Source organism: Porites lutea, chromosome 3, assembly GCF_958299795.1.
Source record: "Porites lutea chromosome 3, jaPorLute2.1, whole genome shotgun sequence".
Classification (NCBI taxonomy): Eukaryota; Metazoa; Cnidaria; class Anthozoa; order Scleractinia; family Poritidae; genus Porites; species Porites lutea.
In genome coordinates this window covers 48,161,561-48,187,464 of record NC_133203.1, presented here as the reverse complement: position 1 = coordinate 48,187,464, position 25,904 = coordinate 48,161,561, and the positions used below count along the sequence as shown (strand labels likewise).

General features: G+C 38.6%; 1 protein-coding gene across 1 annotated transcript; it reads right to left on the bottom strand.

The window, feature by feature from the left end:
* Positions 1-7,656: 7,656 nt before the first annotated feature.
* Positions 7,657-18,166, bottom strand: LOC140931316 (putative beta-lactamase-like 1). The gene is made up of 11 exons (XM_073381099.1): positions 17,917-18,166; positions 15,262-15,402; positions 14,718-14,861; positions 14,218-14,339; positions 13,782-13,937; positions 12,299-12,427; positions 11,533-11,647; positions 10,816-10,894; positions 10,124-10,261; positions 9,210-9,313; positions 7,657-8,227 (listed from the first exon to the last, which is right to left on the bottom strand). Exons 1-11 carry the CDS (start codon positions 18,079-18,081, stop codon positions 7,877-7,879), a joined length of 1,644 nt encoding a protein of 547 aa, XP_073237200.1. The 5' UTR covers positions 18,082-18,166; the 3' UTR covers positions 7,657-7,876.
* Between the last annotated feature and the right edge of the window lie 7,738 nt (positions 18,167-25,904).

Sequence of the window (25,904 nt, the reverse complement as noted above, 5' to 3'; positions counted from 1 at the left end):
TAAGTATTCTACAACACTTTAACCGATCACTTCATAAGTAATCAGGGGAGTCTATGACCCTGTTAATCTGAAACTGACAGAGCAATGATTAAAATCAAACTATCGATAAATTAAAAAGGAAAATAAGACTTTCATTTATAAACCTAGTTAGTAATATTACTAGTTTTTCAGGAGTATAGAATGGTTCCTGGAAAAAAGTGGGTCTCGGAAAATTTTAGCCCGATCTCGAAATCTCGGAAGCGTTTGTGATAGGTCTCGTTTTCGGGTGATTTTGCGTCTCGGCGTCTCGAATGCTTTTTTTAAGTCTCGGTCTCGAATTTTGAAACCAGGGTCTCGCAGTCTCCTGCGCGAAGTCGTTATTTCGACTGGTGCTTCGGCATTTAAAGACTTTGTTCTTATGTCGTGGACAGATGTTTAATAGCTGAGGCACCATGCACTGCTCGGGTCTTCAGAGTATCTCAGATGATGGACGTAGCTTTCTCTGTCTCTGCAGACAGTATGCCAGTTTTGTTAAAGGGCCATTAGACCATCTATCCTTTTCATAAAACAGTTTCTAATGCTCCAGATTTCACACCCGGGGGGGTACTGCCATATATGGGCTAAATAGGTATGTGCCGCTGTGAAGGGTATGGTATAGGGTATATAAATCAGAGTGTTTGGGTCTAGAATAGGGTATCATTTTTCAGGAAACTGATCAGTTGGTTGAAGACTTTATCTAGACTGGGGAAACAGCTACTCTAGGATAGGGGGGATTTGGGGAGTTTACTCTAGTATAGGGTAGCAAAATTCAGCTGAACTAGCTCTGGTATAGGTTAAGGGTTCCAGGGTCCCAGCGGCACGTCCCCACCCAGAAATTCCTAAAGTGCCCCCCCCCCCGGGATTTCATACTACCTTATAATTTTAGTGCTTGAAGCTGCAGATATCTTCGAATGTCTACGCTCCTGCATAAATCATAGAACTGATTAGGCAGACCTATTAATTCACAAATCCAGGTCAAATCGATTATAATTCATATTTGAAAGGCTAAACAAATTACCAATTTTCTGCTGTTGCTGGGACAAATCAGGTCTCTGCGCTCTTTAACGTGTATAGAGGATTCCCTGCCCTGCAAACGCTCGTTTTCTCCGTTTTTATGTTTTTCGCTGTTCTCGGATGTCTTATGTATTAAATTCCGTCTGTATGTCCACGCCCATGTCCACCGCCGGAATAACGTAAACATATAATTATGTACAACGTGCTAAGTTTGAAAAAATCATTAAGTAATAAGTCTTGTTATATTGGACCAAACCACAATCAAAACATTGAAAGTACAATATTCCGCAATAGTAGACTAACTATATTTATACTCATGTGTTGCAATAGCCTGACATAGCTTTGATCTGCAACTTGTAATTTTATATTAGTACCTTATTTGTACATTGGTTTACGACATAACGTCCCCTAAGGCCTCTAATACTGGACTTTTCCTTTCCGATCTTTATCGCAGTGAAAGGCCATTTGTGTACCAAACTAATCGGCATACCAGCGACAAATGGAACTCCGTTTGGAGTTTTCTTTGTCAACACAAAGGGTGTAAAAATGCACACCTTTATCGCTGGGATTCTCACTAGCGTCTTTCCTTAATCATGCTCTTTTTTGTGTACTAGGCAAAAAGGAAGTCTATTAAGCTATGAGCAACAAACTAGAGAAGTCTGATTGTTTTCTTCTCGCTCTAATTGGCTTAGAATTATACAGTTTAACTAAGGGTGGTTAAGAGGCGGATTTAGTGGGGGGGCCAAGATTGCTATATTCACAAGCTTTTGTATACCTCAAGAGTAGAAATTTCTTCCGATCAGGATGTCCACTGTTTCTGATAAGTTGACTGGATCCGGCCTTGATATTATATTTAGTCATTTTACCAGTTTTGATTACCTACAAGTGGCTAGCTAGGGGGCCGAATATGTACTTGTCTTTGTTTTTAATTTCCTTGCGTGAGTTTTTGATGGTTTTCGCGGGGACATAATCTTTGCTTCAAGGTCGGCTGGGGGGCCGTGGTACGAGGAACAATTTAGCAACATCACCCAAAGTTCTCCCAGATTTTAATTTCCTCAATATACCCAAAACTGGACTGGGTAATCCCATATTTTTTTGTTAGGGATAAGCAAATGACGCAAACGCACGTTAGTATCTTTGCCCTCCTCATGTCTCCTTTCTTCGCAAGAGACGATTTTCACGAATGATTGCGTCTTTTGCTTGCTCTGCTATCCATGGGGAAAATAATTGAGAACTCCGTGGTTTAAAAAAACTGTAAAAAGAGTAGTATATTTTTGATGAAAATAAACGACGCTTTATACCCAGCTTACGAACCCCTGCATACCATATATGGGTATATTCATCTAAAACCATGGCCTGGGGCCGGGTCGTATAAAACGCTCGTAACAGTTACGGGTATACGTACGTGCACTCGTAACTTAAGTGAGTTCCATTAAATCATCTAAAACCATGGCCTGGGGCCGGGTTGTATAAAACGCTCGTAACAGTTACGGGTATACGTACGTGCACTCGTAACTTAAGTGAGTTCCATTAAATCACTTATAACTAGTTTTTACTTTACTCAACGGATTTAAGTTTTCGCGGGTTAGGTCAGATAGTCAGGGAGTGTAGCGTAACGTTGTTTATAATTTTGAAAATACAGCATTTTTTGACGTGAGCAGTAATGTGACAGTGAAATAACATTTCCCTAAAGTGAATGATTGATCGGTTCATGGATGAACCCCTTCGCTCTTTAATAAGGAAATGACAAGCTTTTCCCATCCATTTACAAATGAGCTCGTTCAAGATATTAAATACCATACCTTATTCCTGCTTAAGCTTTAGAGGAATAGGACATATAAATTGTAAGCAATTTTCGAAAACTATTATAAGGAAGAAAGCAATGTAACTGAGCTGTCTTAGTTTATTGCTATACCCGTTTCTTTTTCAAACCTGTTTTTCGCTGCCGTAGTCCGGCAACGACAAACACGATTGCGTGCCGAGTTTTAAATATGAAAGATTTTGACATAACTGTCAGGCTTTTCTGTTCAATGTCTGGTGTTAAACTTTTTTCAAATTGCAGTACTGATACGAACACGAGCCGACTTAACCAGTTACACTTCGAGACTGGCATTTCCATGACAAAAGCTAATTTCTTGTGATTGCTTCGTTTGCCTTTTTACCCTGAAAACTACAACGACACAGAGCCCTTGTTGACCTTGTAATCTCTGCTCTTGTCTAAGACAGATTAAGTGACATAAATTGAAAAAAGGGGTTCTATTTTGAGTCAACGGTGAAAGATTGGATTGCCATTTTTTGTTTTATTTCTCATCATCACGATTCATTATAAACGCCATTGCCATGTTGTTAACTAGTTTCGTCAAGCTGTGCCTGATTTGACTCTACATTTACACTGGTTTTTTTAAGTGTTACAGTTTCTCAATTCAATGACATGCGATCGACCAGTTTGAGTATTTATGAGACTTAATTCGAACAAGGGACTTTAAGTCTTCTTCGTCTAAGCACGAGTGACGTTATTGTGAAAAAAAAATCATGTTTTTTTTTACTGTGTTTGCTTACCATTTACATAGTTATTCTTAACAAACACTTTGTAGAAAAATTTGCAAACGGAATACCCAAATTATGACCAAAAACGTTTCCAACGTATTGTTTACAGCATCGCTATTTGGAATCGGTGAACAGCAAACGATTTTTACTTGTTTTAGTGATCGGTTGTGCCCATAACCGTCAAGGAGATCATGTTTAAATAAAATTGCCTTCTCTAAGCAACTGAGTTTGTAGCCTAAAGCTAAACTGCAATTGACTTACACTTCAAGATTTGTCATGCTTAAACATAATTCTTGACTGCCTACCTTAAAAATTGTGGGTTCCAAGCTCTACACGGCTAAAACGCTAAAAATCCATTGACACCAGGCCATGGAGTTAAGATGGTGTAAAGTGTTATTTAAGGACGTTATGTTTGCTTTCACTGAGCAAGAAAGGCAATAACATAATTGAGGACCGTGAAATTATATGCACAATGCGGTACGTTCTGCTTCCCTGCGCGTGCTAATCTGATCGATCTCAGCAGTATGCCATGATAGTAAACACTGTTGACAGTAATGGTGAAGGTAACATAACCTGTCAAATTGTCGTGTAATCGAAGCAGTTAGTCCCACATGTTATAAAGTCGTGTCGTACTGTTAATAATAAATATCTTCACTCGGATTAGTTTTGAATCCCTTGCTGAATAAATGATATAGCGGTGTATTTGATGAACAATAAAACAGTTTACTTCATTACATTCCAAGATATTAGACAAGGAAAGATATTTTTCTTCACTACAGGTAGGGAATTTGTGCACTTGACGCTGTACCAGCTATAAATGAGTACAAAAAAAAAGAAAGGAAAATTAAACGTCACTAGGTAAGAAATAAACATTACAAAGTCGGGATTTAAAGGATGGGAGATAAGATTGCCCAAAAGTAGTCAGTGGAGACTAGTCTTTAAAGGCTGATCCCAGTAAGCTAAGGTAACCGTAGAATAAACCTGGTGCAAAATTAGATAATAAATGTACTTCCTGCGAACAGCAGACGTATTTCCGATCGTCGCTTCTCTCCCCCCGACCGGAAATACGTCTGCTGTTCGCAGGCTAAATTAGTTTCAAGACACTCAGTGAGGTACGCATACCCCGGCCCTCTATTCACCTGAGTCTTTGATTGACATAAAAGTAGCAACCTAAACATTTCCTTTTTTAATTAAAAGTACACATTACTAGTACTACTACGATAAGTGAGCATAAAAACCCCGTATTTAAGTCTCATCATGACGTCACAAATCCTCCCGCCAATTTTGTGATCAGCGGAACGGATGTACCAAAGAAATTTAGACTCAATTTTATTAAAAACCTCACTGATTTTATTGGTCAAAAAGTTCTTGTAGTAACGAGCTCTTTATGTTAACTTCATAAAAATTTTCACGTTATAGGCACTTGAATTATTATTAATTCAAAATATTTCTCCGTTTCTGATTGGCTAAAGTCCCAGGCATGATTCATCATAAGGTCTGCTTCTCGGAGATTTCCCCGCCACAGTCACATAGTCTATTCTGTGGCCAATTATAGACCCCATAGTCACTTTTGGGCAAATGTGTCATTTTCGCGATCCCTGCCAGCGGCACATTCCCATTAGCTTCTTATAAGGAAATACTCCCCGGGGTTTAAACTAGGAATTAATTATTGGGCTTTCGTATCATCTGAAGAATTATTGAGATCGAGGAGGGTGTTATCGGTCGGTGTTATCGGGTGATATAAAGCCTTATGAAGAGTTATTGTTTAAGGTTAAGAAATTAGATAGATTTGAGCCTAGGAGTGTCCGGACAAGTTTTCTTTATTGTATTTCGAATCTTTCTTATTTACATGATATTAGCTATGTACAGAAAAAACAGCGGAGAAATGATTTAACAATTTTTCCGGTCACATCTAATAATTCAAACCTTTTTGGGTTATTTTATTTCAGGTGATGTGAAATAATATAAGGAAAAACTATATATTCTATTCTACTTTCATACACGACTATTTTCTAAATCAGCCTAAAAGCACGTTTCAAAGGTTTTCTTGTTAGTGAAAAGATTATTGTGCTTAAAATGCTTATTAAAAACTGCGATTATTGGTGTTATTATAACATTACTACAGTTTTTTACATCCGGGTATTTTTGTAACTGCTGTTTGTGATTAATTCCTAATCAAAGAATGGCGTGCTGACTTCGGCTGGGGAACGTATTTAGGAAACACTTGTCGAGTATCTAATCTTCAGAAGCTTAAGAGAACGTTGAAGGTTTTTGCTGAGTAAGACGAATGTAAGAATAAAACGCAAGAGGATGAACTGAGGGTTGTGTGCCCGAAAGGTTCTGCTTCCAGGCTCCTAGCTAGCGTTAGTAGTACTAGTAGTACACGGCGCACCGGTTTGGTATTTTTTTGCGCAGGAATCTCATTAGCTTGCACGGAAATACACCAACACCGATGACGTCATAGCCTTTTGCCTTAATCCCACCAATTAATTTTTGGGGAATTGACCTCATTCACGATACCCGCCATCTTTGAACGCGCTTTAGGATCGATCTATAGGATAAAAGCAATGTCGCTTGGTATTTCAGGGAGCAAACAAGCGATAAGATTTTTCAAGACGAATAATCGCGGTCGAGTTCGTTTATTCCATCAAAACGAGACAAGGATTCAAAAGCCATGCGAAATGTATGCAGTTTGAGTTTGGCCAAGATATAGGTCACTATTGTTTTGCTGGGAAGACACGGTCGCTACAGCATCCAAAGAAGTAACATTGGTCACTTCCACCCATAATTTGCTATTATTGTCTTTTCGTGTTGTCTAGAATAACTGACAATATTGAAGCAAGACCTTCATAGACCTAGAAATAACTATAAAACCTGTCAGACCGGTTAAATCGCCTAAAATAGCTCACGACTAAATCTTAATGAGATTCCTCCGCATTTTTAACCATGGGACTATGACAAAGGACCATGAAGTCATCGGTGTTAATGTATTCCTGTGCAAATTAACGAGATTCCTTCGTAAAAAAGGTTTAACCGGTGCGCCCTATGCTTCTTGCGTCTTCCGTGCATGTGAACATACAACACGACGAAACTTTTTACTAGTACTGAAAACAGCGCTTGTTACGCAGGGGACTAAAGAACTAAGTACTTTTTGCGCTTTTTTGCTTACATTTATCTATTTTCATCATAAGTTATATAACACAAACAATTCAGAAAGCGTATAGCACTTCCATCATATCCTTGATACGGTACCTGTATAGTCTGAAGAGCGAGGTTATTCACGGCAAGCGGTTGAACGAAACAAAACATCTTAGCCTAATCCATTCCTAATCCTACCCTCGATCTGATACCCTTCCTTTTCAATTACGTTACGTACGAACAAAGTACTTAGAAGAGAGTCCGCTGTACAGGAGTATTGACAATGAAACTACAGTGTGTACTATTGTTTGGGTAGTGGCATATCTCATCAATGCAGGATACCGCTAAACTCAATGAACTGAAGCATAGAGCGTCAGTGAATGGTGATAAAGAAAAACGTGACAAATTGAAGAGGCTGTGTCACGGCTGCAGTATTTCGTACTACTCTTTAACCGAGGTGAGGTCATTACAGGGAAATATCAGACCGAGATTTCCCTGTAATGACCGAACGGACGAGGTTTATAAGTTATTCATAGTGGATACCTTTTTGACAGCGGTCAATTGACTATAACAAGGATGTCCATAAGGATGTCCACTATCAAGTTAAACGCAGATTATATATGTGTTTGACACCTAACAATAATGCCCGGTCATTACAAGAAAACAGCCAATCAGAGCGCGCATTACTATTGTAGCCATATAATAAATTGAGTTAAGAGATCATAATATAACGCCAATAACGCGTGCTTGTTCGCTAAAAAACTTCACGTGAGCGAGGAATTTCCTTGTAAATGACAAAATTACAGCTTCATTTGAAAGAGATATCTGTCCTAAAGCATTATTTTAAACATTGCAAACAATCAAATTGAGCTTTGAAAAACTGTCAGGCTAACAAGTTTTCAAAAAGAAAACCACAATTGCGTTTTTGTCCATCCCCGCGTTCTTTTGTATTTGCTGTGCTTTTTAACACTTTTGTTAAATGTTTTGAGTGGATATATATATATACTTTTTTATGTTCCGTTCAATGTTTCTCTTTTGATAATTTTTTTGACACACCTCCTTTTTCTTTAAATCGATAAAAGCGAACTATTTCTTTCGCCCGAGCATTATTATCTGTTTCTCGGCAGCGTTAAAAACTACCCGCACTGCAGCTTTAAAGTTAGTTTATGATATTTTTTGTCCTGTGAAACCTTGCTTTTCCTCGTAAACTAAATCCAAATACAGTAAAGCCTGGTGAGATGAAGTTAGTGGAGTTGTCTGGCGGGTCAAAGTACACTTTCTCATGGTTGACTCCCAAAACTACTATCTGAATGCACTGAACCTTTCTCCGGTCAATAAGTTCAAAGGTCGTCCCACGGATATGATTAAGGTAAAAGGTGTGATTATCCACTTTAAACAACAGCTTGTTGTTTTCGTGAGTAATGAACACTCGCCAAATGGTCGGCACGTCGTTCGTGTAAAATTCACCCAAATATGGCGCAGCCTCGTCCAGTGAAACCGTTGGATGTCGCTAGAAATGAAATGACACACCGTAGCATAGGTTAGTTACTGCACGCGGATGCATCAACCCCGGGGAAGTTAGGGCAGAGAACTCTGATCTTGAGCCTCTTCAGTTATGGGTATTTCCGACGGAATCGAAGTCGCGACGATCGCTATTGGTGACTGAATTAGAGATTGAAGCGACGATCTCACTGATATTCCGTCCAAGATTAACATAATATGTACAACGTTAGTAGTGCTATGAATGCAAAAAACCTGGCAAAAAGGGTGCTGCACGTTCAGAGTTTTTGTTAAGTTTGCTCAATTTTTTTTGTTTTCTTCGACGTTGTGGTGTCGCTAAAAGCGTTACCACGCAAAGTTATCTTGATATGCCACAATTTATTTGAAAAACCAGAAAAAACTGACGATTTGATGGACAACGCGCTACCAAAACGACGTCCGAAGGAACCCATAGAGAGGCTGACACTCTTGACAGAAAACCTTTGTGCTGCGAAGGAAGGAAGGTTACCTTGGCTTTCAGGTGTGTTCCAAAAGTTTTCAAGGGTTTAATATCTGCGATTAACAAAATACAAAGTTCTGTTTAAAGGAACCCAAAAGCAACCAAAAAGGACACCATATTTATGGGCTAAGTACCTGGAAAACATACCCTATCATTGCGAATCAGTATTTTAAACGACACATTAGTTTCTTGAGTCAGTAACTTAGGTTATGTTCACACTGATACCAGATAGTTTTTTGTGGCGCCACCAAAAGCCATCCGCTGTAGTGTGAACACCAATGATCCGATATGTGACTCGGCGGCCCTTTTAGAGATCAGCGCGGCGCAGCTTCGCTCTGTCACAGAAATCGCGCCTCCACAACCGTTCTTGTGTGTAAACAAAACCCTATCCGTAATGGTTTTCGTGGGGCGCAAAAGCTATTCGGTATAGTGTCAACACAGCCGCCTTAATGACGACATTTTTTTAATGTGCTAGACGCTGAAGGCTCGTTACCTCAATATCCCTTGCTGTCAGTTCATCGTGAAATGATTTAACAAGTCTGGTTGCCATGGGCAGACAACAGCTTTTAATACTCCCTGTGTTGAAAACGTTAAACGCTGAAAAATAAAAACAAACAATCAAGCGAGCAATCTTAATCTAAAACAAAATTGTCTTATGGCAGTATGATAGCTGAGCGCAGGAAGTATTTTAATTTTTTTTTAGAAGCCCTGAAAGAAGTAACTCGTTCAACAACTCCGGAAGTTATATTCATGCGAAAGTGAATCAGTAATATAATTACTTCAAACCCAAATCAAGAGAAGCTTATCGCAGTCATACCGTATTTATTCTATTAAACTCTGCGACGATTACTACATTTTCAGCGTTTCCGATGCGGCGTTGATATAAGGGTGGCGTTTTTTTCGAAATTACTTTTTATTTCTTAAATCAATGACAACAGTTACTGTAAATGGTTTTTAAAGATATTTAGTACTTTAAAGGTTCCAATATCTCTCTTATTTTGCTGAGATAGAATCGTAACTGTCTAGATGGTGTAGATTACCAAGTTTTACCGAGTTTTTTTCATCAGTATCCTCGAATAGACGCCGCATTCTTTTAATTAGGTGGGGCGTTTATTGATAATTTTGCTTCCATCTGCGGCGTTTAATCGAGGGTGGCTCTTATTCGAATAAATACGGTATATGACAACAGATCCCTATTATCTGGCTCAAAAACAGGCATATATTCTTGATAGTTAAAATGTTAGTTCCTTTTGATAGTGTTGCACAGGCCCCTCAGCTAAGAAAAATCCTGGATCCGCCCCGGAAGCTGCTTTTTGAAGCTCTTATTCGTGTGAAATGCCCGCTAAGAATGTTAATAGCGAGGTCTGCTCTTGTATAAAACTCGAAGTGTGGGACAATTCAACCTACCAAGTTTAAGATCAGGAAAAAGAAAAACTTTGGATGAGTATCCGTACACGTAGCCGCTTTTTACTCTTGCAAGATAATCATTCAGGAGGTACATTTCCCAAGGAGATCCCATAAACTGCTTACCATCCAAGATGTAAGCTACAAGGAGAAAACGCTTGAAATGTTATGAAGTTGAATTTATGAAAATCATTAAGACTATAAACATGATAAATAATTATTATAATGTTTAAAAACCTTGACCGCGACATGGTTAGGCTCATGGTCAGTTGGGGGATCGGAGCGTCAACACAGCGAGATGTTTCGGGCTCAATCCCCAGGGCAGGATCAATACTCAGGGTCTTAGAATGAGAAATAAGTGTTATAATTAATAAATGGAGGTGCTACCTTTGTCCTGGAAGTAAAATGGCAGTGGAGCTTCCAGTAGAGATTCCAGTAGAGATTTAAACGCACTGCCCTAGTACTCTCGTGCTAAATACATTGACTTTTAAATAAAGTAGGATTTTACAAAACACGGAAACCCTGCATAAGGCGCACGCCAGAAATCTAAAACCACAAAAAACAGCTACACGCTCAAGCTTACATATTTCCCGCGCTTGACACAAGTTTCAGAATGATGATTATTCCGAGATCTGATTGGTCCATTTGGTTTGACGTGAACTACCCAAAAACTCTAATAAAAGGAATTATTTTACCTGGTGAGAAAAATTCCTGGGTGATTACTGGGGAGAGGAAATCATCTTCGTCTGTTGAATTGAAAAGTTTTATCTCCAGCTGGATAGGAAAACAAAAAAGATGACTGATCATTGAAAATAGAACTTTGTTGGTGGCACGATAATAAGGAAATCTTGATAAAATTGATTTTCTGAAAAAGATTTTTCTGTGGTAACCCTAAAAAGCTAGGATCAACAAATTTTTAAAAGAGCCTGTACTGGAATTCAAATTCCCGCGACCTCTCTGAACTCTCTGAACTTCACACTTAGAATGCAACATATCTATTTTCAAGAGTGGTTACTGATCGTTTTCAATCAGCTTTTATTAGAGACCTTTGGACTCGAGGACAAGGCTCCGGGAACAAGAACGACTAAGGGGATGAGATTTCACCACAGAACACTGAGTGGCTTCATTTTACATATGCGTTTTTATTGCAGGAGGTTAAGCCGTCTCCCAATCGCAAAATGATAAAACTTCTATCATTTGAAACGGCTTGGTTCTGTCACCATTTCGACATTTTCGCTAAAGCTCGAGGTAGAATTTTGTTTTCCCGCCAAAATGACGCTTGCTCTCGCGCACACTACTTAGTATTGAAAAATTCTTATTCTTGTAGTCGTCCTCGTCTACTTATTGACAGTACGAAGTGCAGGTTTATTACTAACAAGACGCGACTGGGAACAAAGAGGAAGTAACTTTACCTTTGCTATATCCTCTATGGAAGTAAACATACCCCCAGCAGGGCTCGCCCAGCCCCATTCAACCGGCTCCAGCGGAAGCTTCTTGAGATATCCCACGGGAATCTTCTGTCTCATCCTGAAGGCAAACGTGAAGTTAAATGTTTTTCCCTTAAAAGTTTATTAGATGTAAGGTCTGCAGCTGAAGCAAAACGTCTTGCAGAATAGGCTAGGCCTGTTGAAACCTGACCGATTAACCGATTGGCCGATTTAGGCCTTCAACTTTTAATTTTTTGACCTCGTTCACACGACTTCACTCTCCTTTAGTTAGTAAATTGCAAGGGAAAAGCTGGAAAAAACTTGGCTTTTAACAGTGTATCTTATGGAATATCGCAGTTTTAGATTGTTTATTCACGAGTTTTTGACGCAGTTGATCAGTTAAATAAGTGATGTCAGGAAGTCCTAAAACATACGATAAACCCCCCATGTACTATCACCCGGTTTCTAGAATCCGGAAAATTTTTTGCTTGTGAAATCCAGTGGAATTCTGGGCTAACGACGGGAATCCGGAATCTAGTGAGTTCCACTATAAGGAATCCTGAACTCAGCACCGACAGTATTTGGAATCCGGAAGCCAAAGCTTGGAATCCAGAATCCAAAACAGTCTTCGATAACCCTACGTGGGGCGAAATAAAAAAACAAGTGTGTCCAGGCCAATGGTGACAGCAACTTCGCCTAAGGGTTAAAGCTATGAAACTAAAATAGACCAAAAAAACATAGTGCCACTTACTCTGGAGTTAACCTGAATCCTGAATCTTGCATTCCTAGCGGTTCAAAAATGTTTTCCTGTATCCAGTCCTCGTAGGATGAGTTTTGTGACAAAGCGAGGCCTTGACCAAGCAGCCCAAAACCTAAATTACTTTAACATGTGGAACAAAGTAGTTCAGTACTAGAAATACGTATCTCGCAATAACCCTCGCAAAACTTGGTTTGGTAACGGCACTCAAGTTAAGCCCTGTCAGTCGGTGACCAACCGCGCATATCGTCTTTAAGGTCCATACGTTGTTCTTTCTTTTCTTCTTCTTCTTTTTTGCGTATTATATGGTGTTATTGTTAACAGTGTATTGAAAAGCAGATTTAGCATTATTTCGGCGTCCGGATTTAGAAAAAGTCAACAACAAAGAACAAATATGGCATGGTCCCTTTGATGGAAAAGCCGTAATACAGAGCTGAAACTTTGCAGACTTTGATCTATATATATCGGAGGGGATGGGTTTACCACAGTGAACGATCATAATGCCTCTGATCCAATCTCCTGTCATTTCTTCATGAATAGTTGCTATAATTTTAGAACGCGTTCGTTTGTGAGCTACCTTAAAGTTACTAAACATGTGCTAACGGAAGTCAGCGCGCAGTAGACATCGGAATGTAAAGAACAAGCAGATGAAAATGACACTGCCAAAATTAAAGAGTCTTTCTGTTTCGCGGCATGATCCGTTGTTGCGGACCGGACTTATGGGCACTGAATAGGTCAGTCATGCAGTCATTGGTTATACTACCGGACGTCTCCACTTGTGTCCAGGTTTGCACGGACTATTCCTAACAAGAATAAATCAACTGTCCATTGCTGCAATTATCCAAGAGGGCTGTGCGCATGTTTAAGGGATATGGCTGGGATCGAGTGTGTCCCTTGGCTTTGAGTGTGTTTCTTTGGGATGATCCTGATCAGGATCAATGATCCGAGATCACCCGGATCGTGGTATATCAAATGAACGGCTGAATCCTTTCCCTGGGTGGAATTGTTGGTTCCTTTAATGTGCTACAATATGATCCGCGTGATCTCAGGTTACTGATCCTGATCCGGATCATCCTAATCAAACACATCCTTTGATGCTTCTCTTATGGGATGTGTTGAATCGTATTATCCTTATCATATTATTATTGTGCTCCGTATTATTTTGTCTCGCACTGCGATGCACGCTGAGGCAGACTTCTACAAAACTGTTAACATGTCAATACAGTCAAGTCCCTTTAACACGGACACTGATAGGGCCATAGAAAATGGGTGTTCGTATAAAGGGCGTTTAATGTGGAAAGAAACCCTTTACATTTTCTCCATAAGGACAAAGTAAACTGTCTGTATAAATGAGGTGTCCGTTAAGCGGGGTATGATCGACTTTATATAATGTAAAGAGGACACGTATGTTAAACGCTCATCCACGAAATGTCATTTCAATCAATCAGAACAAGAATAATGAGGATATCTCGTCTACCTGTAGCTGACTTTATTCCCTGGCTCAAGGATAAGAGAAAGATTCTGTATTCTCTTTAGCATAACGCTGTTGTTCCATTTGCAAACTGCCTGGCCATCTGCTTCAGGAAAACATGGCGCTTCTCGTGGTAATCCTGACATATGAGAAACCATCTCCCTGAAGAAAAGGTTAAACATTTAAGAAAAAACGAAAAGGAGACTTTTTTTTATTGTAATTTATTAACTAGAAGCAAGCGGGGATCCACACCATTTTACGACAATGTGGTCAGATTTTTCATAAACAAATATATATTTAATTTAAAAAAAAATTTCCACCTTATCCTGTCTGAATTACTTGGAGACCTAGGAAAGGAGACTTAAGGGAGTTAACCTCAAAACAATTACCAGGGGTAACATGCCCCCGGATCCTCCTTGTAGGGTGGAACATAAGTATTTACCTTAGGGTAATATCATGTGATTTGAAGGGATCCTTGATGGAAAAGCTTGGCAAGTACTTCTTAAAAGGATCATCAAGAGTTTTGACTTTCTTTTCATGGTAAAGTTTGTAAAGCATCAGTGCCTGAAGGTGAATGAAAAACAAGAGAGATTGTTGACTCAGATATGAAGGAATTTAAAATCCCATCTCCTGAAATATCCGGGTAGGTTAGAGAGGGCGAGTAAGAGGTTATCCTTTTCTGTTGTCCCCGGCAGACAGTGATTTTTCTTCTTTCCAGACGAAAATGTGTTTGGTGGTAAGCGAGAAGAGAAGCAAGGCTGAAGAGAAGTTTGTGGACCGATAAACATAATGAAGATGGGTAAAAAAGTCTGTTAATTACGCTTCAATGCCAAACTATAATTTTAAATTAATTTATCCTTTTTTCAAAATCGACGTCACTAAAATGGGGTTCATGTTTTACTCTTTTACCAAGAGCGACATAAAAAAGAAGGTTTTTCTTACCGTTAATACTTTTGTAACACTCGCTATGGGAAACGCTGTTCTGCCAGAAAGTGGTGGTGCTTGGGGATTCGATCGGTTCATTTTCCCAAACGAGCGCTGCCAAATTATCTTGTCCATGTATACAACGTTAGCCAAAATGGATACCTATATACAAGAATACCATAATTTAGCGACAGCTCTGAAAACCGTACTGTTAGTATAATAACAATCTAAACGGCTAAAAAACTGGGTTCAGATCACGGGTGCAGAAATTGCAGAAATTGGAGTTAGTTAAAGTGCTTCTGAAGTGCAATCGAAAGCGTTTTAGAAATGGTTACTGATTGAAAATCATCTTTCTCATATAATTTGGGACTCTGGCGGGCTATCTTTTCGTAGTTTTTACAATAATTACTTTCAGTGGTTAACGGAGAACGATTACATTGTTTTTGTTTTAACCTCATGCAGGGTCCTTCCAGCCTGATAATATTATATCTGTTAACCGTACAAATAAAATAAAAGTAGTAAGAGTTTTTTTTCTTTATTTTCTCCCTAATTTTCCTCTCACCGTATCGTCATTTATCTTAGTTTCCATTTCTCTGTCCATTTCAGCCAGTGTATTTTTGACCCTCTCTGGAAGGCTGGTCAGCGGCACTGCTTTTGCTCGCACGGGACAGTCAGAAACTGGAGGTGCTCCTGTGACTGCTAGCTACAAACAGATGTACATAAGTTACGTAAAAGGTCTTACAAAAGCGGTCAAAAATCATGAAACAAAAGTCGCCCACTGATTAATTATCGTAACCTACATGAACTATATCATTAAAGTTGTCTTCACAAAAAAAAACGAAATAAAAAGACGAAGCCAAAGAAGATGGCTGCATTGCCTTCCCCTTCCCAATACCCCCAATGACTTCATTAGTGGCGGATCCAGAGTTTATAACATGGGCGCTCAGCCGCCGGAAGAACCGCGAGTGAAAACGTTTTCATTAATTTGGGACAATACCGCATTTGCTGGCCAACGCCTGCTATAAGAAAATGCGGGAGGTTAATGTTTAATTTTCCACGCGGCAAAACTCCTTATTGAAGCAATTATTAGGCCAATCAAAATTCACTTATTCATTTTGTCACCTTTGTAAGGTTTGTTTTGCACTATATACAATAGTTCGCTGCGGAACTCAAAACAAATCTACTTACTACTAATCATCGATTTATAAGGGCACCGCCGGCGACAAAAATTTCTTTAAAAAAGGTTATTTACACTATACTAACACACTGTAAACCTTTATGAGTTTTGGATGTTTCCAGAAGCCTCCTGAGGGAAGAGATCAATAACTTTTACATGTAAAGACAATTTTTCTGTAATTTTCACAAAACGAATGTTTCAAATAAAGGTAACAATTTCAATTTCAATTCATAGACTAAAGTTTAGTCTACTGCAACCAGCCAACAACAAATTTATCAGCACCTTTTTGTATTATTCTGGCTTTAGCCAACTGATGAAGACTAATAGCCGTTACGTTTATTTTAGTTGACTCTTGCAATTTTTAATGATTTCTAAATTCGATCGAGAACAGAATCTAGGGCTTAACATCTGTGTATTAAAGTTCTGTGAAAAGGTGGCGGTCTCTGAAACGTTTTGGTTCCACCTGCTTCGCAAGCAATTTATTACACTTTATTGGGTTCCAGCAGCGCCTTACAAAAGAAATATAGACTTTAATTTCGAAGGCCATTGTCAAATGTCCCTCTATTTTCCGGGCAATATTGTAATAATGGGCAATATCATAAGTTATGTTTGTATATCACCCGCTTAGAGAATACGTTTAACGTCAATTGAATTCAATCATTTTGACAGCGTTGATTTCAGAACAAACAAGAATTAAATGTATAATGAGGTTTTGAAAAATAACGAAATTGTACATGACCTTACATATGATCATCTCAAAAAAAAAGTTTGTGCGAAATACATCTAAAGGATCATTGAATTAAAATTTGTCAAAATTGAAGAATGACGTTATTTACTTTTTGCTTTTGAAATGAGTTTTCTATTAAGTTGGCTGAGTCCATTAACTCTTATTTAAAATCGTCGCTTCCGTCTTCACGAGCAAATTTGCTTTTTAAAAAGAGGATCCGCGCCTTCTAAGTGTAAATAATGATCCTTTTTTTTCTTTTAGTTTGCCACCCTACTTCACTTCAAAATTATTTTACCGGACATGTTATAATTTTTTAAATGCATGCGCACCAAGAAAAAACACTTTTTGTTTTAGCCAAGCATTATTCTCGATCCATTTTTGCCCTGAGAAAAAGGTTTCTATCTTTAATAACGGGCGATTAGTTTTTTAATTAGATTTAATTGCAAAACACACGCTACGATTCTCTTTAAACGCATTAAAACTATTGGTACGCAAATACGCGGACGACTTCAAGGCGAACAAAACATCTTTCCATTCAAAGCTCCATCTATGTTACGGTCATGTGGCAAGATAAAATCCCTTTCCGTTGAAAGTGGAGTTTCTGTATCTGCACTCTCTGCGTCCTAATACGTCAACAGCATGTTTTTATAATACAGTTATAGTAAAATACATTTTATTTTTTGCTTAGATATGCTTCTAGAAATTCTTAAAATGGAAAGATTTAAGGAGAAACTGCAACCAAGACAGTACTGAAAAATTTCAAACCGAAGGGTGTGTCATGAGATAGAGAGTCACACTCAGTTTCCCTTAATACTAGAAATGATTACGATTCTTTTACTCCTCTCGAGCATTCTATCGATCCTATGCCCACCTGTCGTCCCCGTTTAAATTACGAAAAAATAACTTGAACAGCAGAATCCACCCACTCAACATGTTTCAATTTTTGGTAAATTACCAGTGATACGTGGACAGTTGTAATAATAATGCTTGCAAATCCACAGAACAGCGTGGATTTCACAAATCAGCGAAAAATATGGATCGAAAGAATATTTTTATGGCGCATAAAAATCTTGTAGTACACGTTGTACTGGGGTGCAAAGTACATATGATTGTATTAAGGGATGAGCAGGTTGCATACAATAAACCTCACTAGGTTTGTTTGCTTGAATATTATATTTTTCTTCAAGATAAGACAATGGTTCACCTACTCGTTGAAAAGAGATCATGCATATCAGATTTTGAGTCCATTAGGAAAGGGACTTTGATGCTTAAATATATATATGCGCTTTTTTGGAATAAGCTAAGCAGCTTACCTGTGAGATACTGATAGATGGATTTACAGTGCTACCTTCACTATTCTTGGAACCGTGGAAAAGAGCTCTCCAGATAAACAGACCAGTCATTACAAGAGACAGTATTATAAATAGCAATAAAAACACCGCCAGAGTTAGGATTCGTCTTGAGTACCATGGAACCATATTGCTTTTGAGGCACGGATTGTCCTGAAGGAAGCTTTTCGCACCGGCAGCCTTGCGCAACTCCGGTAGGCACGCCTCACTGCTTGAAAATTTGACCTTGTAAACAGCGAAGGGCATGTCTGACTTCTGCGACTCCCCTCCTGAGGACTGGGGCAAATGTAGCTTTACTCTCCCCAGGCTTTCGAGGTTGATACGGGTGTTCATAATTTAGGATCTGAGAACAACATTGATTACTCCAATAAGAAGGGTGTTTCTTATTGTTGGGGAAACCATTGTTAGCTCGCTTTTGTGTTGAGGTGTGAGTTATCATTCCGTGTCTTTTTTAAAATTGCTTGAATTAAGTCATTTGGTAATGAGTTCGGTAATCACTCCTGTCCGCAACACCAACTAGCTACCAATAAAATATCGGTTTGTTGCAGGAGCCCATGACATCAGTTATAGAAAACCCCTAGTACATGTTCTAGAGAGTTCATTTTATCCAACCAACCAACTTTTGCTGTTTCACTTAATACTTTTCATGCAACGTAACGTTCAAATTCTTTCTAGTTATCCCTAGCTATAGCTGGCTAGCTGGCTTTTCTCCAAAGCCAGGGAGAGAATGAGTCAATGTCTTTGGCAAGAACAAAGTAAACATGCTATTCGTATGGAGACGGCTTTGACAGATGGTTTATAAAAAAAATAATCTTATATAACTTAAAAGTCATCTGCTTGTTAGTGAGTAAATTGAGAAGATAATGGTTATACGTACTGATACAAAACCTCGGATTTATCTCACTTAAGATTTTTAAGATTTTCACCCATATTGTTAGTTTGACCGTTGACGTTTTTCGAAGCATAGTCGGACGACACACCCAAATACAGGTCCCATTCTCGTACCGAACATCTAGTGAACAGTTGTAAGGGTTCTCTTTCGCCGACTTGCAGTTAATAAGCAACATATTAATAATGAATCATTGTTTATACCACAAATTACATGTTACGGCCTCTTAGGAAACATATTCAACAAAAAAAATGGGAATAAATACTGTGCTTTCATTCGTTTATCTGCTATCATCACTGGTGTTAATAATCAAACAGATAAAAACTTAAAGAAAAAAATGAACGCTCAAAGAAATTAATGCCAAACGATCAAATGGTAAGGGAGTTAACCTAAGTGAACGAGTCGACTAAAGAAAACGAAAAAATATTACTGATTAAGAAAAACTAACAAACAACTGGACAAGGAGGGAACAAAACGAGAAAACGATGAACAACAGATAGCACAGAGAAAAGCAAAAACTGCAAAAACTACCAACCTGCATCCATGGAACTGATGATCATGATACGTGACAAGCAAATTATCATTAATAGATTCCACTGACCGAGCATAATTGGTTCTCTCCCACATAGACTCCGCATGATTTCGCCTATTTTTGGTGTAAACAAACTACCACCCAAGTAGTATGGTTTTTGACTACTTATGGTCAAAATCGGGATAGTTTTCAATCGCTTAGGTCAAAATACTGTACGTTTTTTTTTCTGTTTGTCTGGTACAGGGGTCTGGAGTTGAGTATAAGTCTTTTTTCATTTCTCTTTTTGAGAACAGTGGTCCAGGGTAGAAATAGGGTAGGAAAATCACATATTTTTGTTGTGTGAAATAGAGTGAGCGTACCAACACCCTCACCCCTGGAGTACATCCTCCCCCCCCCCCCTCCTCCCCTGAGATACAAAAGGAAGAAAAGTGTAAACATGAAAACATTTAATGCTTTACGGGGGGGGGGGGGGGGGGTAATATCATAGCAGTGCACAGAAATTGCCCTAGGCTTCTAAAGAATGCTAAATGGGGTCACTTCTTATGAATATTAGTATTAATTTACAAGTATCCCGACAACGTATTGAATCGTACTGAACAATACGAAGAAAACAATAGGGACGACCAAGTGCAAGTTTTTCTGACATATTTGCAGCGGTCCTGCATATTATGAAAATGTCTGAAATGCTTGAAATTTCATTGTTAGCGGGCGCTCTTAACACGCTAAATCTTTAAACATAATTAAATGTTATAAGTTGATTATGTTAAAACAAACAAACAAACACATAAACAAAGACAAAATAAAACATGCAGATTAAGTTTTATCCTTGTATCTCTCCTTGGTCAAGAGGTTCTCATTTGTTGTTTTCTTGCCAAACTTTTTTTGTAAGAATGCAAGATGTTTTTCGAATTAGCCCCTATACAGGTCACTATTCTTTCCATTTTGAATTGAAAATACATATGGCAAGGTTAATCAAATCAATGCAGGGCTGAGGGCAAGTTATTTATAAATATTTAGTTATTTTTTATTAATTCCTCGCCAATTTCTCACCTGACCAATCCCTTGCCTTGTCTTTGATTCTTATGATTTGCTTCTTCAATGTATTCAGTCTCAAATATAGAGGAGATTTTGTCGTATCTGCTCTTGGGATACCGTATTCCACGGGGGGGGGGGGGGGGGTAGGGTACTTCCCCATATGGCCTATACGGGGATGTGCCGCTGCCGCTGGACAGACAGGGTATATAATTTCGTGTGAGTCTGTCAAAAGGGTATTGTCTGCATGATCGATTTTATTTGTTTGATGAATTTTGTTTGTACTCCAAGTAAACGAAAGCAATGGCTATAATATGAATTTGCTTCCGTAGGGTGGTGTCCTTAACAGGGCATGTATTTTAGTATTTTTTTTTTTGGTCCTAAACAGGGTTGTGTTTCAGCTCACCTATACCCAAATATCGGTCGAGTACCCCCTCCCCCGGGTATTCCACTGATTCTAGAAAGTTCTAACGTTTTATGCCGGGCTCGAACTATTGATAACAATTAGTGACATGACAATGGTCAATCTCCAGCTGCGTAACACGCATACCTTGCTGCCATGTTGCCAGGACTGAGAATAAAACATCTTGTTCATAAGAATTATTTTTTATTCCGATTAAACGTTATAGTGGCCTTGTAATGATAGTCTTTAAATGTCTTGTGATTTTTTTTTTTTCAGTACGTAAGTATTTTTATTGCCTTAGAAAAACAAGTTATTTCCAACCGATGATCGTGATATTAATGCAGTCATAACTGATGCCATTTATATAGACTAGGCATGAAGATTTTAACTTTTAACGTATACGCAGTAATGGCTGTTAGTTGTAAGAACTGTAAGCTCCATAAACCCGTTGTTGATCAGCCAAACACAAGGCCCGCCAAATCTCTCTCCTTTTTACAAAGACTATTACATTTGTGCTTACGTTGGTTCTGAAATGCGCAGAGGCTAGGAGAGGGAAAACGATGCCGGGAGCGCAATGACTGACGGGAAAGAGAAGAGAGGCGTCGGCCATTTCGATATTCCGTTCATTCTATGCGTGCTTTCAGGTTTAAAAATGTTGCCAAGATGGAGGGTCTACAAACAGAACAACCACCACAGCTTCAAATATGCTGATTAAAGCTACATGTACAGTGACCGTCGAAAGGATGAGTTAAGGGTCAGTTTTCGGGAAAGATATATAGCCGACCGAGCAGAGTCGTCCCCCGCGAGCTCCAGAGAACTCACGAAACCACGCCGACAACGGCATTCGGAAACGTTTCTAATAACAGGGAATGAGCTGCAGTTCTTGATTTTGTTAAAAACACTCCGAGGGATCTAACAAAAGCAAGAACGTTTTTCTCCCGATGGTGCATCATCATCAAACGCTTAATGGCAAACTCTCACAGCAAAGTAATAATGAATACTTTTATACCTCTAATGAGTAGGTAGGAGTGCGGGTAGATGATTAGATCACACGCACCGTTAGTTAATGTAAATTAGTAGCCAGTATTAGAGAAAAGTAAAACAATTATTCTCGTTATTTCTAATTTTTATTAAAGAACACGAAATTGATCGTTCCATTATGCCCACCAATAAGATTTCGAACTTTTTTCCTAGTAGAATTGTTGTTCCATTGCAGATAGTAAACAAAACAACGACAAGAGCTAGCATTTGCTTTTAATTGTGTGAAGTGCGCATAAAAATTGTAAATAAATATAATGCAAGTTCTAATGCATGAATGTCTTCTTTTATCATATTCAAAATCTTTGCTCCTTGCAGCTGAATTTAAAAATTACCGACGGGGCTGGTGTCACCGTTCGAGCTCAGTTCGAGGTTCTGTTTCTTGCACAATGTTTGCTGCTAGAAGGTTGCCTGTATGAAAATAAGTATATACGAAAAATCAGTAAGAAAAAAAAGACCTCTTTTGTCCACTGAACCTTAACTTGAAAGTGACATTACCATACTTTTTAGAACTGTTTCTTTAGTACTCAATTGTCGGTTTATCTCAGCGCACTTAGCTTGTGTAAACAAACTGAAGTAAGTGAAACAATTGTTGGTTCGCTTTCGTTGCGGTGTGGGTATTATTATTCAGCGTCTTTTGCATCAATCAAATTATGCACTGAAGCACGCGTACCAACTCCGCGGTATGACCAGTACGTTAAGCATGAGCACAACCATATCACCCCGGCAGTGGAAGCCATGGACAGCTGTTTCGCCCTCATTAGCGCTCGTTAGCATGACATAGCCGTCGGGTCAATGAGCTGACCCTACCGCGGAGTTGGTACGTCGTGCTTCAGTGCATAACTTGGTTGTTTCTTTTTTTATCACCCGCACGCAACACCAAGAAAGTACCCCAATTTTAGATTAATTTAAAACTGTCACCATGACAAAGCCGAACAAGGATTGGAACTGAGTTGGCTAGTGCGCGGCCTTCTGTGCGAGAGGTCTGGTATTCTTCAAATCGTTTTTTTTTTTTTAATGTTAAAGCTTTATAGATACAAAGTAGCCTTAAATACAGCTTAAGATTATATTTGTACTGTAAAACGGGCTTATACCTCATACGACCAACTATAATTTCTTTCAACCTTAGCGCTTGAAAAGAAATAACCTGAAAAAAATTCAGGCTGACCCGGAATCTTTGCCTGTCGAAGTCTAGGATGGAAACCTGAAAAAGTGGGCCAGCTTTTTCAAATTAAAAATGAATCCTTGTGATGGCTAAAAATAATCAAAACCGATCATACTTTGATTTTATTGTAATAGAATCATTTGTAGACTTCCCTATCTGCTTGTTAGAGTTTCAAGTATAAGAAAAGATGGCCGAGAAAAAGCCGAGAATACATACTAATTGAAATTTGTTGAGCTAAAAAAGTTTTAAGATCAAAACTGAATTAAGAAATCACCGTGGTATAGCTCTTTAACCCTTTAAGATGATTCCCTAGTAAAAGAACCTAACAGAGATTGTAGATGAAACTTGGTACACTGATGTAACAAGTCAAGAAGATGATAAAAAGGTAATAAAAAGTGGGGGTCACCGTGCTCGTTTTGACGTCACAATGCTGACAAATACGGCTATTTTGGACCCTTTGACAAAAACCGCGCCCAGCCCAAAACTAGACAAAAAGGAAAGATTTTTTCAATGATGCATGTGCTATCGCACAGAATTTGACTTTAATGTATTGTTTATCCACTTACGTACTAGAAAAATGCCCTGTAATGCCCTTGTTTTTACTTTACTCTCCAAAGTAGAATTAAATTGGACACGCGCTATTCGACACGTGATAGCTCAATCCGTACAATTTAGTAAAATTGCCAAAAAACTGAACATAGATTTGTGCCAATTTTTTTCTCACCGAAAGGAAGCACTGTCCTTATTAAAATCATGCAATAAAAAATGGGGGTCACCGTACTCGTTTTTGCGGTAGCCAGAGCTGCAGAAAGTGCGCACCAAATGCATTTTCATTGATCTTTGAGAGAGGACTGGGGCGAGTTTCAAAATAGAATGTATGCGAAAGGGGAAAGAAAGTATTAAAAAATCCGTCTTTACAGAATTTACATCGAGATATCACATTTAGGACACAATGTGATAAAGAAAGCGTTTAAATGAAAATCAAAGTGAATAAGCACAGATTAAACATTCACTATCGAGGTTCTCCGTGAGGAAGTCGAACTCAGCAACACGCGTACTGCTTACGTTATGCACATTCCCACCACACTGAGTCTTACCTCGGCAAGAAACAACCGCAAGCAAAAATTGCAATAGCGTTTCTCTTCGGTCAACTTCATTTTAATAATGTTACTTCACAAGCTCTGTTTTACGGAGGCCATCTTGTTATGCGCAGTAAGAGATGCGCAGTGCAAAACCAGGGAATCACCTTAAGCCCTAAGAGTGATCAGCATCAAATTTCTCCTTGTAATATCAATGCTTTGTAAAACAGAGTGGTCATAAGAATATCGGACATGATCACACAAGATGAATTTGCTTAATATTTTATCAACTTATCCTCACTTCTTCTATAGGAAATGAATAGGGACAACAAATGAGAATTCAAATTTTGACCTTATGGTTTAAAGGGTTAAATAAAGATAAATTATAATTAAATTAAGGTTAGGTTACTAGGTCAAGATATAGCTTGCAGAATTCAGAGAGCTTGACGTACTTGGACGAGTGGGAGCCTTGGCGACCCTGTGGTTCTTCGGAGGCACAGTCCTTCGTAAGAGTCGTCTTGTGTACCATTTCCGAGTTAATGTTTGTGTGTCGTTTATAAGAGAGGAGAGTAAAAGGGCCGACATTGCTAAGCAGAGCAACACAGAGGTCTTCATTATATTGAAATTCAAGGCTACAAGGAAGTACGCAAAATCGTATTAGAGCTTGCTTTCTTGATCGTACGGCTTGGTAGCCGTGCTAGCACAAAACATAGGACCTTGTTAATTGTAGCTTGTATTTCCAAATACTGAGATTTATACTACTACATGAGACATTTCTGCCATTTGATTGGCTTAGAGCAGTGATATTTCAGCCTAATTTGAAATACCTATATGTGAAAATTACAAACCTTTTGTGGGTAGTAGTATAAACAAATAATAGCATGATTTGTACGTGATATTAGGCATAAATACCACTCGTGATATTTCAAAATTGTCTCAAATTTCACTCGCCTAACGGCTCGTGAAATTACGTATAACAATTTCGAAATATCACTCGTGGTATTTATGTCAAATATCACTATAAATCATGCTATTACCTATAAAAATTCGCTCAGAGCGGGCAAACCCCCAATTTTAGCCTATAGGCGTTTTCACATCATTAGTATCATTTTGGAGTACTTTTTCCCGCGAAAATGGAGGCCGCACCGTCCCGTATTTGGGCGCATCCAGAGTAAGATAATGACAAAAATTTTAACTAAGAAAGAGTGGATTTAATCAAAACATCATATTAAATACTATTTTGCAGTCTCCAGTTTTTGCTGCCTGATTAGTAAGGCTCATTTAAGAGACAAAATTCGAGAGAAAATCGATCTAAAAATAAACACCGTTGCCGGTTGCATAGGCACAACTGAGTTGCTCGCTCCGAGTTACGGGCTCACGAGTCTGTATTATTTATCGATCATCTTACTGATTTCAGATCAAAGGAAGTTATCAATGTAAAATTTTTACTGCAAATAAAAATGACATAAAAATCATTAAAAGCTTACAGTGGCTTTGTGTTTAATCAAGTCCAAAACACTAATAACTCTGAAGTTTAGTGATTAGGTTTAGGAAACTGGATAAATCAAGTTCAACTTAGGGTCATTAAACTGGGCAAACTGACCCTGCCGTTAAAATAAGCTATCGTAGGAGCCGGTTAAAGAGAGAGAAATGAAGTTCAACATGGCTAATGGAAGTAAAAAAATAGATAAATTGTTTATACGCCTCTAATAGTCGGAAAAGAACAAATCCAGTGAACTTGGAAAGGAGATCAGTTTTCAGTGTACACCCTGTTTCAGAATTTTTAATACGCAATCAGAACGTAAGCTTAAGCT

What these genes read in the sequence shown, in the direction of transcription:
- LOC140931316 (XM_073381099.1), bottom strand. Translation starts at nt 18,081, where the DNA reads ATGGTTCCATGGTACTCAAGACGAATCCTAACTCTGGCGGTGTTTTTA. An exon ending in GTGTTACAAAAGTATTAACG is followed by an intron (nt 14,340 to 14,717) that starts GTAAGAAAAACC and finishes ATTCACCTTCAG; the next exon opens with GCACTGATGCTTTACAAACT. An exon ending in GGATTCAGGTTAACTCCAGA is followed by an intron (nt 11,648 to 12,298) that starts GTAAGTGGCACT and finishes GTTTGCCTTCAG; the next exon opens with GATGAGACAGAAGATTCCCG.